The following is a 14010-nucleotide window of genomic DNA, read 5'->3' as shown; positions in this document are numbered from 1 at the left end:
ATGGAACCAGAAATGCACATGCGTTTGCTGCTGATGAAATATTTGTGCAATGGAGGCACTTCCAACAATCCATTCAGCAAGGCCAAAAAAGCATGCCTTAATTCATCTGGTTTCTTAATTTAGATTCTCATATCAAGTTTTCTAAATGCAGAACACCTGCATTTAGAATATCTACAGAATACTTCTCTGTGCTACTTATACATAGTTATCAAGTCAGTTTGAGAAGTGATTATCAACTAAAAGAAACATAACAAAACTCGGAACACAAAAACTACATCCTGAGTCCCTTCTGCATTTCCCCCAGCACAGTCCTATGGTGCACAGTAAGCACCTAATAAAACATGAACTGACAAACTTTCATCTACTAATAACCATAATCCCCAAATGCTAAACCTGGGGTGTCCAAGTCACTAAAACAGTCTAGTACTTTAGCAATCCCTTAAGAAGCTGATTTTAATGAGCCTAATTCTGAAAAATTTATATTCTAGGATCCTACCTTCAGCTGCCAAACCCTGAAAAACTAGAAATAAGCAAGTTGAGGGAATTCCTTGGCAGTTCAGTGGTCAGGACTCTGCACTTTCACTGCTGAGGGCCCAGGTTCAATCCCAGATTGGGGAACTAAGACTCTGCAAGCTGACAGCGTGTGCATGCATGATCAGTCACTCAGTCCTGTCAGACTCTTTGCAAACCCCTGGACTGTAGCCCACCAAGCTCCTCTGTCCATGTAATTTTCCAGGCAAGAATACTGGAGTCGGTTGCCGTTTCCTACTCCAGGGGATCTTCCCAACCCAGGGATCGAACCCCTATCTCCTGCATCGGCAGGTGGGTTCTTTACTGCTGTGTCACCTGGGAAGCCCAAGCTGACAGTAGACTATGTCAATACTATTATTTCACAATATAGTTCTTTAATGTGTCACCAGAAGGAACTCTACCACTGCCATCTGCCATGTATGACACATTATGTGCAGACTTGTGCCAGCCTCTGCGAGGAGAAAAGAATGAGACCTCTACTCTCAAGAAGCCAAAGATCTCATAAAGAAGATGTAAACAACTAGCAAGACTGTAAAAGTCATCAGTGAAACAAATGCTATAGAAGGGAGCGGAAGAGTGAAGACTGAAAATCTTAACAGGAGCTACTGAAAGAAAGTTAAGAGTGTATGTAGCTACAGAGATACAAGGTTGGGGAAAGGTACCAATCCAAGTAGAGAGACAATCAAAGTCTCAGCACGAATGAAGCTCCCGGGTGTTTTCAGAGAGGAAGAGGCAGCTGCTCTGACTGCCCACAGCCAAGAGTGCAAAACAGGATTACAAAATACTGGGGCCATAGCAGAAGTTGTAGCATTTTCACACATTTGCTGTTTACAAGGCAACTACAAGCACTAAAGTTTTAAGAATTTTTTTTAAAGGGAGATTGGGGAAGGCCCTTCATATGATCTCGATGAACCTGCTCTCTAAGGACACAAGGCAGCTTATATTACAACTCAACAGTGAATTTCAAACAGGTTATCCATACAAACTCACTTTGGGTTTTCAGGGCAACACACCTGTTCACCAGTATGAGGACTTGAAGATGAGTTAATGTGACCTTAAGACGACAGCACAAGGTCCATCTATTTATTCAGAATGCTGCCCATTGGTGGAATGAGTAGGAGTTGTAAAGTCAGGGTGGAACTCATTCACTGGTTATGACAGCCAACAAGCGACTAAAACACACATTGAAATGCTATAATTTCAAGTTTTGAAGGCTTGTTGATAGACACTTCAGCTTATAAACAGCATTCAAAAATCCATGTATGGGTAATAACATCCTATTTATAGAAATAAATATATCCTTTCTAAAAAGAAACAGAATAAACTAAAATGATGTGTAAAATTCAGTTCTGTACTTAAATATGCACTGTCTCAAAACATAAGTCCTCAATGAAACATTTAAATGATCAACTATTTCATGCAAACAGTGGACAATTAAATAATGTGAAGTGGCTTGCCCTAATTTTTTAAATATGATTCAACGTAACTTGCAGTCTTTAAAATATATATCAAGAGATTAAAAAAGAAAACTCCCCAAAATCTCGTTAGCATAACAGTGATCCAAAATGCTTATCAAAACAAATAGGACATTACATTAAACCATTACAAAATATTTTCACTTTCAGAATCTTATTCTCACAACTTATTCCTTCAATAAACATTAAAAGTCTTTACTATGGGACAGGCCCTGTGCTTGCTTCTATGGATAAAAGAGGAAAGACTAACTTCAAGAAATTCATACTCTACTAAGGAATACTATTCTATACTCAAATATCTTCAAGTAGAACACCTACACACATTATCAAAGTATGTTCTAGGTAGAACAGTGTTATTTAAATAAATGAGGCAGTAGTGGTCAATGCAGGGATGAATCAGGGGAATAAGGGCTGTGTTCCAATCCATCTTTGTAGCCTGATTCCTGTTTACAGTGCCTAGCACTGATATGGTGGCCATAACCACATTTTTCACATTAGGCACTTGAAGTTCACAAAGGTTGCATTATTTGCCCAAGGTCACAAACACAGAAAACGCACTGCCAGAACTGGAACCCAAGTCTTCTACCTTCAAATCAGATACTCACTTTAACAGCACTGTTCCTTAATGAAAGATCGGAGCAAAAGGCAGCTTTTTAACTCTAGGCCCCTAGAATAGCTTTTTAAATCAAGCATAACTCCAAAACTGACTATTAACAGCTTCTCGGCACACTCAAGACAAAATGGATTAAGTCTAAATAATGGACTACTCGAGTAGCTTTTTCTTCTGGCCAATCCAGTTTACTGAAACTACAAGAATCACAAAAAAGACCTAAAAGTCCTAGGAGGAAAACTATCGAGCAGATTTATCTCAATCTAGGAAACAACTTCTTTTGCCCATACCCTGAAACTAGCAATAAATTGGGATAGTACTGATTAAGATTTTATTAAAGAACTGCATTTGTAAAAATTCAGGACATTAGCCAAGTGCTACTTAAATACAAATCAAAAGACTGGCTCGATATCAGTATACAGATCTATTTACCATAAATAACAGCAAGCACTCACTGTGTACAAAGAAATCTAGCAGACCAGGTAGAAACTGAAGAACAATTTGCTAGGGGTTTATGCCTTTAAGAAATCTATATAGCACAGCTTTCTGAACTATACCCAGGCACCAAAAAAATTTAAAATTAAAAAAAAAAAAAACACACACAAATGTAAAGCTAACATCACATGTTAAGAGCTAAAAGCACCAAGATTATATAACAACCTACAAATTATATGTCTTATATAATATTCACCAAATTCTTACCCTTCCACCCTATCCAGGCACTCTGATGGCACAGCAGTCAGGAAGATGTGAGACGCTGACCATTAAACCAGACAGCACCCTGAAAGACTTGCTGAAGCCAAGAAACTTTCCAAGCAGGAAGACTGGCTGCAGCTGGCATGGCCAGGCTACCATTATCACTTTGGAGTGGGGAGGAAAACGGGTGTTATTTTCAATCAGGTTTATGAGTACACCTTCAGGCAAAACACAAGGACACTGAGATAATCCTTGCCCTCAGGAAGCCTATAATCCAGTCAGGGAAACAAAAGCAATGCTTGTCAACAAACCTAGCACCATAATCCCCAAATGAAGCATATATAGATAACAAAGAAATAAAAAGGAAAGATCATGAGGTAGAAATTTTTGAATAAGTACTTGTGAGTTGAAGTGAACCTAAAATGACTCAAAAGAAGGAAAAAGCCCACAAGCAACGAAAAGCAACAAGCAGATTACTTTTTCAAATTGAGTCCATCCAATTACCTCACCAAACATGCAAAAAATAAATGGGCAATTGATGTCAGTTTGTTCGAAAAGATTCCCACCCACATTCCCTTAAAAAAATTAAAAACAAAAACTCCCCCAGATTCTGTAAAAGAAACCAGACCAAGATTCTGAAATACTTTTCCTTAATTGTGGTGGTCGTTTAGCTGCTAAGTCGAACCCGACTCTTGAGACGCCATGGGATTTTCCAGGCAAGAATACTGGAGTGGGTTGCCATTTCCTTCTCCATCCTTAATTGTAGTCTCTGATATTACAAAGTCAATTTCATAAAAGCCACGAACCAGAACAGGAACAAATTTTTTCCACAATAAAAACACGAAGCAATCTGTCTGAACTTTCTCTCAGCAGAATTAACAAGGTATGGTGAACAAGCATACCACTGCAAAAAAAAGTAACGTAACAATTGGGGTCCAAGTTCCACTACCAATTAAACAGCAATTTCATATTATAAAGTGTTATAACTTCCTATCTCCAAGCTACCTTACATTGACAACCTTCCACCACTGCAACTGATGAAAGTTTTTTGTAATTACCTCACAATAGATAATATAATTTTCTAAAGCTAATGACAGTTCTCTTACACTTATTTAGCAGTTTGTATTTCTTCTCAGCCATTATATCCACTGGATCTCACAACCAACCAGTAGGTAAAAGAGAGATTATCCATTCCCATTTTACAGATTAAAACAAATGGAGATCAGATACGGTCAGAGAATAACTCAAGGTCACACAGCTACTAACTGGCAGTGTTATGAATTCCTAGGCCAGCATGTGTCGTCTTTGCTAGGATGATGACCTCAGACAGGATCATACAACCATAGTCAAATAAAAATGCACTAATCTCAAAAGTTAGAATGGAAAAGTAAACATTACTTCAAATTTACTTTGCTAGGTGAAAGCATTGCTTTTATCCTGACCAAGCATCCTGTTCTTCACCATAAAAAATAATTTTGTTTAGCACCTTCAGAAATTCTAACTACCAACATGTTCTAACTTTTAGAAAGTAAATGAAAAACAAAATGCCTGTTTACAGACACAAAACAGTAAATGTCAGCTAAGCAGACTTAAAAACCGCTCAAACCCCTGAAAAACTGGGAATCGAATGGAAGCAGTGACAATCTTAATTGTTGTTCTTGTTTAGACGCTAACTACTCCTGTGACCCCATAGACCACCGAATCCCGCCAGGCTCCTCTGTCCATGGGATTCCCCAGGCAAGAATACCGGAGTGGGTTGCCATTTCTTTCTTCAGGGGATCTTCACCCACGGATTGAACCCAAGTCTCCGGCACTGCAGGCGGATTCTTTACTACTGGGCAACCAGGATAACCTTAATTACGGTTCTTCAATTCTTATGGATATTGGCACATTCATAGAAAGGGTGATGTGGACAAAGCCCACAACCCTCAGCCATTTTAATGTGCTCTCTCTAAACTCCAAATAAATGAAATAAAAACTCCCCAAACAATTTCACAAAGATGATATAAAAGCAACACGAGTTCAGTACTTCTGAGGCTGAACGTGGAGCAGGAAGTTTCTAAAACAATTAGAAATGAGTTAGATATGTGTTTACTCTAAAATCCACACATACTGAGTTCTTTGCATGCTCTCTGTATGAAAAAAAAATAAGCCTCAATAAAACCCTCTGCCATGTACTGTTTCTAAACTTCTGATAATTCCACTCCATAACCCTAACTGCTGTCCCCCCCACCCCCCAGTAAATGCGAGACACACACACGTTTCATATATAGGCCTCTTGCCTTTTTCTCTAACAACTAGGACCTTTGTTCCAAACGTCGGTTTTTTACCCCACTCAATAGCTCTTTCAAGTTTCTACCCCGTATTTTTTTTTTGTTTTGTTTTGCTTTTTTTAGAGGAGATTCTGAGCCTCAACTTGCCGGGTCTTTTTAACAAATGAAACGCCAAAAATAGCTAGATACTGGAGAGGAATAGAAAGTTCAACAACACACCACAGAAGGGCCTACAAAACCGAGGAAAGCCCGGGGATCGGGTGATCTGGCAGCCCAGGCAAGATCGGGGAAGGCCGACGAGGAAGGGAGACAGCAGGGGAGCAGTTAGACGTCCACTCGGAACAGGCCCACTGCCCTACTAAACGCCCCCCCACCCCGCGCCCCATTCCACACACACCAACGTTCCTCCTGACACATTCTGTCCCCCCAATTACCCGACGAAGCAATTAAACCATACCCACCGCCAGATACCGGGCTTAAGCTAAACCTCCCCCTCAGACAAAGTTAAAAAAAAAAAAAAACGGTATTATCAAAAACAAACAAATCTGTCTTAAGGGTTTAGGAGCAGCCCCTTCCGTCCTCTTCTCGCCACACGGGGCACCCAATTCCCTCTCATCCCCCTGTCCCCCAGCAGGAGTTCAAATGTCTAAGCTACCCCTCGACCTCCCGCCACGATTTGCCTGTGTGTTCAAATCTTTTTTTTTTTTTTCTCCTTTGCTCCAGCAAATGAAAAGATTTCGCTTATTTCTGAGGATGGGACCGACACGGAGAAAGGACAGGATGGGGGACGCTATCACCTCCGTTATTTGCACTCCCCTCTAACTTGTTCCACAACTGGAAACCCACTCACTGTGGAGGAGGATGGAGAGAGGGTGAACTGAACGGACAGACGTTATAATAGGTTTTATGTAATCCACATATAAATAAATTAATCGCCTGACTCGCTTTGAATACTAATACGACAGGAGTGACAACCGGTCCACCTCCCTCCCCACAGGTCCTAACCCCACCCCCACCCCCAATTTCCACGCCGATCAATGGAGAAGGATGCTCCGCTCCTCTCGGTCAAGTTTCTCGGCCTGTTTCACGCCGCCCCCCGCCGCCCTCTCCGCGTCCCCACTCCGTCAAGCCTCAACTTCCCACGGGCTGAAAAAACAACTGCCCAGCGCAGACCACCGTCTGCAGCCTCGCCCGCCCTCAACCGTCTCCCCCCTCACCGTCGGCAGGAAACCTCTTACTGCGGTCTAAAAGTCACTCCGGCCGCTCCCTCCTCTGACCCTCGCTTCCCACAACTGTTGTCACTCGAGCTGCTCCCTAGTTTCCATTTCCGGGCCGTTCCCTGGCCCCGGAGCCTCCCCTCTCCCGGTTTCCGGGCCCCCCATCCCATTTCCGGGGAACCCTGGCCGTCTTTCACACCCCCCCACCTGCACTTCCGGCCCCCCACTTTCTGTCTTCCTAGACGCCCTCCGAGCTCCAAAACCCACTTCCGGCCCCCCCGACACACACGACACCCGCCGGGCTCCCCCAGACCCCGCACGCCTTACCCCCCAGGTTCCGTGAAGGGGCCCTCCTCATGGTTGGGGGGGGCACCCAGCGCCCCGCCCCCCTCACCCCCGACTCCCGCCCAGCCCCGGGTCCCCTCCAGCCGCGGTCTCTCCCCCTCGAGCGCCTAACCCGTCAACCCCTGGCCCGGTCCTTCCGCGGACCCGCCGCCGCCGCCGCCGCTGCCGCCGGGAACAGGCCGAGCGTGGGGGTCGGGTGGAGGGGAGGACCAGAATCGCGGTGATGACACAACCGGGCTTCCTGGGACTTTCTGTTCCAGCTCCTCCCCGCCGCCACCGCCACCCCCACCCCCATCACCCCCCCTTCAACCCCTCAACACAGCCCCCTCCCCCCCACCCAGGCCTGGCCCCGCCGCCGCTCGGAACTGCGCCCCAATTACCTAGTTGGGCCCCAAAGTCTCCAGTCCGGACTCGGTGGCGCGGCAGTAACTTCCTCCTCGCTCCCCCCACCCCCCCCAAGCGGCGGCGGCGGCGGCGGCTCCTCGGGTCCCTTCAATTATCAGCTGAGCCGCAGCACCGCTCCCGGCGTGCGCCTCCGCCCGCGCCGCCTTCTTCCCTCCCCGCCCGTTCCAACACCCTCCGGGAACTATTTTGCCCGCCGAGGCTCGGACAGACGGTGCTCGTCCGCGGGACAGGCCCCCCGCTGCCTACTCGCGGCTCCTCACATCGCCCCTCCCCTCCCCTCCCCTCCCCTCCCCCCCCGCCCCCCCCGCCGCCTCGCCACTGCCTGGCTCGACTTCCCCCAGCGGCCTGCGACCTCCTCCCGATCCCTTCGAGGGACCAGGAAGGGGAATGTGAGACTTCGCTTGATATCCCTCCGCCGGGGTCACCGCCTCCCCCACCCCGCCTTCCCCACTCTCCCCTCGGTGGTAGCAGGAACTAATTCCCCTCCGGGTCACCCGGGACCTCAAGGTGAATATTTCACGGCTCAAGAGTTCCTGCTAACCCTTGGATGAAGGGGATAATCACCCCCCAAAACTAGAAACACCCCGCCAGCTCGAAAGTAGGGTTCGATTTTTTTTTTAACCACGGCTGTGGCCCTCGTGACCCCAAGCAGGCCCCGCCCCTTCCTGGTTGTCTTAGCGACGGCGGTGGCGTCCCAAGATGGCGTCGTGGCTGCCGGAGACTCTGTTCGAAATTGTAGGACAAGGCCCAGCGCCGAGCAAAGACTATTACCAGTTATTGGTCACCCGGTTCCAGGCAAGTGCGAGCCGCGGTTTCCCTTCCTACCAACTCTCCGCCCGCCCCGGCGGAGCCTGGAAGGCGAGCCGCGCTAGGCCCGAGAGCGACCGGTCGTTAGCCGGAAGCGCCGGGTCCCAGCTCCGAGCCGGGAGATTTCCCCTCGTCACCTAAATCTCCCGTGCGGGCCCGGCGGCCAGCGTCGTCCCTTGCTCCCAACCCCCAGCCCCGCTCGTACCCGGCGAGCCTTCTTGGCCTCCTCACAACGCCGCCCGCTCCCTTCCCGCCACCCGGCGTTCCTACCCGTCGAATTCCCTCCGCGCGAAAAGAAAAATAGTCGTCCGCGGCTTGCGTGCAGCCTCTCCGTCAGCGTGGGAAGGAGGGAAAGAAAAGACTCAGTCAAGTGTCCCGAGGAGGAGCCGGCCAGGGAGGGGAGAAAGGGAGGATTTTTTTTCCAGGGTAGGGTTTAATTACGGGAGATTTTGTACATCTTATCGCGGGCTTTTACGTGTATACCAAGGCCACATTAAAAAAAAAAAAAAAAAAAACTTCCTTGTTTTTGGGAGGAATTGAGCGTTGGGAGCTTTCCCCTTACCTTTTTGGAGCCCCTTCTATCCCATGGGAAAGAGCGCGGGGCTGGGGTTGGTACAAAAATGTTTCAGCTGCTCTGCGCGTCAGCCCCACCCATAAATGACATCTGCTCTACAACAATAAGACCGCGGATTATGTTATCGCTCGAGTAACCATCGGCCTATTTTTCTGACTACTTGAGCTGTTTAAGGTGGGCTTTCGTGAATGATTTATTGTGCCCACGAAACTTACAAGTTGAACTGGGCCTCCACTCGGAACTCGTTTCTGATTTTCTCGCTGAGTTTACTTAACACCTGTCACCGCGATATTCGTGCACCTTGCGCTTTTCCTAGATGGTATTCCTGTAAAATGAAATTTAGAATTCTGTATAACGTACTTATTTTGGTGCACGTATTGACTGTTTCATCAGTTTTTCCAAGAGCACTTCAATAAAATAAACTGACTTGTAGCTTCAAAAGCATCTTTTAAAAAAGGAATAATGTGTATTTTACTTTTGTATCTAAGATTTCTAAATATTACATGCGTAATGTCAATATTACAAACGTGATAGCCTGTCGAACTTAAATTTTTCGTTAAACACTTTATAAGAAATGTTTGTCCATGGAACTGGGATTTCCTAAAGGCTGCAATTTACTTGTTTTGTACATTTATTTTAGAATTGACTATTTTACATTTGCTTTAATATGTATGATCCTAACAGTTCTTCACATCTAGAATGAACGATTGAAAGCAGTATCATATGTAGTCTGACTTCATTTTCTATTTTATCTACTTCAAATAAGTTAGAATGTTATGATTTTCATTTTACAGTCATTTCCGTAACTTTTCTTTAAAAATTGTTTTTGAGTGTTTCTTTTCCTGTTATACTCTTATGTTGTAAGCCTCAACAAACTGAATACTGTTTACCTTTGTCTTTTTTTAGAAAATTAACCATAGGAGTCCTCCTGGTATTACTTTTCCCCAAGAATGGTTTTGTTGTTGGTGTTCTTCAGACTTTACTCCCTGGTCTAACTTAGGCACATGCCTTCCTCCAACTACTCTCATGAAATTTTTCTTGCCCCACCCCCCAATATTATTCTTTTTTTTTTTTTCTTTCTCTTTTTTTTTTTTAAAACACATCAAAAACTCTTGTCTATTTCAGGCCCTATATTTTTTCTGTCTGTTGCTTGTATATAAAATTCTTTTCAAGTTCTGATCCCTTTATTTTTTTAAAGCAGACTGAGTATATTCAAGTTCTGCCAGTGAGAGTTAATCTCAAATCTGATTAATTCACTCTCTTGTTAAAGTAAAACTTGTAAAAAAATAGTAAACCCCCAAAATAGTCTTTTCAGTCAAAGGTCTTGAGTATATGTTATTTTCTAGCCACAATATAATTTTTCTAAGTCTCAACCCAGGAAACTAAACATCCAGTGAGAGATGATCTGACATAAATAAGTACTAAAAGACTAGAATTACAATGTCTTTTATAACATGGACTTTTTTCTGGAGTGACTTTTTAAAATTGATTCCTGTGCATTTGTTCTCTCACTTTCTTTCTGGCTTTATTCCCCAAAATGATGTATATTATCCAAAATATGCTCCAGATTTAGATGGATGCTTCTTTTACTGTGATTCCCTTTTTTATTTTTTTCATTGCTTTTATTTTTGTTTGCTTTAAATCCAAATAGCTGCACATTTGACTTGGATTTAAAGGCATATAGATCTCTCATTAGAGCATCATACCATTGTCATAGTCCAAAATATATAAATATTGTACGTTAGTATTTCCTTTGTCTTCTTGCTTATACAGTGACATCAAATAATGCTTGTAGAGACATTCCCGGTTAACAGCTTGATGCCATGATTTTTTTTTTCTTTCAAAAAAGGAACTTAGAGAATATAGCTTGAGGTTCATATAGCTTAATTCTCAAATCTGATCTGTTTAATGATGATCCAAAAGCTAGAAAAATCAGTGTCCTGCTTTCTAAATCAAAGATTTACCCAAGTATTCCTATTCTAGTTTTAGTAGTATGTATTATGCTGGGTTCTAATCCTTTGAAAACTAGCAGATTCATAGTTAGGGCCAGAAGGAATCTTGAATATAGTTCAGACCGGGGATATTTCATTTAGTTTCTAAGAAAGTCTTATGTTGTGTTTCTGAATGAAGATCCTTTGCTTTATTTTAAATCAGCAACTTGTAATTTATTGTGGGGATGCAAAATATAAGAGGATTCCTGCCTTCAAAGAGTTTACCATTCCTTTAACAAAAATTGAGCACCTTTTATGTGCCAGGTACCTTTCTAGATTCAGAGAATCATCAATGAACCAAACAAAGCCCCTCCTCTCCTGAACCGTATAGTCTAGTGGGAAGAATATAGGTAACTGACTTGTTTTCTATAAACACTCTAATGCTTTAGCTTTCGTTTTAAGTACAAAGGAGATTCTTGAGGAATTGCCAAAGTTAATGAATAGCTCAAACATTTTAAAAGCTATGAATCCAGAGGAAGCAATAATCACTTTAGACTGTGAGGTGCCAGAGAGCACTATGACAAGTTTTTTCCTCTTGAAATTCTGTTTTATTTGTCCCCTTGAAATAGAAGTGTTGCTTAAGGTGGTCAGAACTAGTGGCTTGGGTTTAATGTGACAAATACTGGAAAACTGCTAGAAACACTAACCATGTGCTAAGTAGATAAGAGTTGGCAGATATGACCTGTTGCTCCTAAAAACAGGTGGTTGCCCCAAGAACACAAGTATGTTATAGTCACTCCAGCAGATGAAAGAAGGACGAAGAATTATGAAATAGATTAGTCTTATTTTATCTATCTCATTAAATCTTAGAACTCCCAAAAAGACACCTGAAGCTAATGTCACCTGGGAAAAAAAAAAAATCTGAAAACTCACTCCCCCAAAGTAGCAAATATTTTTGACATGCTTAGAGCTAGAGCACTGATAAACTGAAAACACCTGAGGTCCCATGCCAGTCTGTGACAGGAAGCTGTCATTTCAGTGACTTCTGGAAAAGGAATTAAAACTAGACTTGGTGGCACTTGTTTGAAAGAGACTTCACAACAAAGAATTGTGCTGCTGACACTTCAATCCACTGACCGATTTGAAAGATTTAAAATTTAGTACTGTCTAATAAAAATGTCAATCCAAACACCCTTTGGTCTAGCATATCCATGTCTAGGATTTTATATCCAAAAATGTTTTGACATGTGTACAAGGATATGTGAGCAAGAATGTCCACCGGTGCTCACTTAGGCAGCATATATACTAAAATTGGAAGAATAGAGAAAAGATTAGCATGGCCCCTGCACAAGGATGACACGCAGATTCGTGAAGCATTCCATATTTTTGTTTGACAGAAAACAATAAAATTTTATAAAGCAGTTATCCTTCAATAAAAAAGTTAATTAAAAAAAAATCACACACCCCCCAAAAAAAACAAAGAATGTACACCAGAGTAAAATAATTGTGAAAATATCTTTCCATAAGCTACTATGCAATCTTGGGACTTCCCAGAAGGTCCAATGGTTAAGACTCCACCCTTCTACTCAGGGGGCAGGTGTTTGATCCCTGGTCTGGGAGCTAAGATCCCATATGGCACAAGGCGCCGGCAAAAATAAAAAGATGAAAAATATGCAGTCTTTTGAAAAAGATGTGATAGATCTCTTATTTTTTCAGTTGACCAAATAAAACCTTAAGCAAGGAAAGCAAGGTTAAACATCGTATGATCCCATTAAAAAAAAAAAAGAACCAATAGTTTTTATTTTGTTTTGAATAAATGTTGGAAAAACTAGAGGGATTCCCTCTTACCAATAGAATTATGGATTGCTTTTGCTTTCTCCATTACATATTTCTGAAAGATCTGCAGTTTTCCTACAGAAATATTTTTATAATCAGAGAAAAACAATAAAGGTTTAAAATGACGCAGAGAACCCTTACTCTGAGAAGTTGCCTTCCTCTGTGTATCATCTTCCTCCTGTTTCACCAGTGCCACCTTTGAGCCACCTCCCACACTAAACCATGGGCCACATCAACAACTATGTCACCAAGATCCTGCTGTGTCGTACGTTGTGGGGGGGGCGGGGGTCGGGTCACACAGGGCGTATAATGTTTATTCCAGAAATTCAGAGAAGGTACAAGTTGGGTTAATGGTTGCTTGTAAAATTTTAAGGAGATCTTACTGAAACTCCTGGCCTTATGTTTTTGCTTTCGTTTTTGCTTTCAGTGTAAGTAGTAATTACTTTTGAAAAACTAAGGGACAGCCCACCCTTGCCTTGTTGGCTGTGTAATTGTACTAATGCTATAAAAGAATCGTGGAGGGAACTCCCTCTTGGTCCAGTGGTTAGGACTCCGTGCTTTCACTACTGTGTCCGGATTCCATCCCTGGTCAGAGAAGTAACCTGACTAACTAAACTAACCTTTGATGCCCTGGCTGCGAGCATCAAAGCAAAAAAAAACACGAGAGATGTGAAGAATAAAGTAAGGCAAAGATGGTTTACTGAAGAGATTTATTTGCCCTCCAGTAAAGCTTAAAGAGGGCTTCCCTGGTAGCTCAGACTGTAAAGAATCTGCCTGTGAAAAAAAAAAAAGAATCTGCCTGTAATGTGGGTGACCCGAGTTCAATCCCTGGGTTGGGAAACTCTCCTGGAGAAGGGAATGGCAACCCACTCCAGTATTCTTGCCTGGAGAATCCCATGGACAGAGGAGCCTGGTGGGCTCCAGTCCATGGAGTCCACAAAGAGTCGGACATGACTGAGTTATTAACACTTTGAAGCTTAAAGAATGAAATTTCATAAGTAAATTGAAATCATATCAAATAGACATCCAGATTACACATTTTTGGGAACTTGAATGGGATGCACTCAGTTTGATATTATGATGGTATTTTCCCAGGGGACTCAGGCACCCCTAAATCACGCTCTGCCATAGCCATGCCCCCCTCCATGTAAGAGTCACATGAGTGGAGAAGATAAAGCAGAGGCAAGTAAACAGGTCTGCCCTTCCCCCTTCCTTGGCCTTAGTGGAACTTGCCGCCGATGGAACTTCACAGCCATGGTGCCTCTTCCACCCTGTGCCCGCCAGCCACCACCAAAATGTTTCTACACAGA

The 14010-nt window shown here is 43.3% G+C and overlaps 2 protein-coding genes and 1 non-coding gene across 18 annotated transcripts in view; 2 read left to right on the top strand and 1 right to left on the bottom strand.

Annotated features, from left to right (window-relative positions):
• Positions 1-8651, bottom strand: part of TRIP12 (thyroid hormone receptor interactor 12) — a 144642-nt gene extending 135991 nt beyond the window's left edge. For 13 of the 16 annotated variants that reach the window (XM_061148572.1, XM_061148577.1, XM_061148579.1 and 10 more), the window contains exon 1: positions 7528-7684. The gene's annotated coding sequence lies outside the window, so the exon portion shown is untranslated. Of the gene's footprint in view, positions 1-6802; positions 6923-7259; positions 7383-7527; positions 7685-8629 lie in introns of those variants that run through there. The other 3 variants (XM_061148575.1, XM_061148574.1, XM_061148573.1) reach the window with 3 other exon arrangements.
• FBXO36 (F-box protein 36) overlaps positions 7911-14010 on the top strand; it is a 94706-nt gene continuing 88606 nt past the window's right edge. The window contains exon 1 of the mRNA XM_061148588.1: positions 7911-8347. Coding sequence (XP_061004571.1) covers positions 8252-8347 — 96 coding nt within the window. The 5' untranslated portion in view covers positions 7911-8251. The remainder of the gene's footprint in view (positions 8348-14010) is intronic.
• Positions 12146-12252, top strand: LOC133061116 (U6 spliceosomal RNA). The gene has a single exon (XR_009693946.1). It is a non-coding gene; the product is annotated as a U6 spliceosomal RNA (small nuclear RNA).

Source organism: Dama dama, chromosome 8, assembly GCF_033118175.1.
Source record: "Dama dama isolate Ldn47 chromosome 8, ASM3311817v1, whole genome shotgun sequence".
NCBI lineage: Eukaryota > Metazoa > Chordata > Mammalia > Artiodactyla > Cervidae > Dama > Dama dama.
This window is presented reverse-complemented; position numbering and strand designations above follow the sequence as displayed.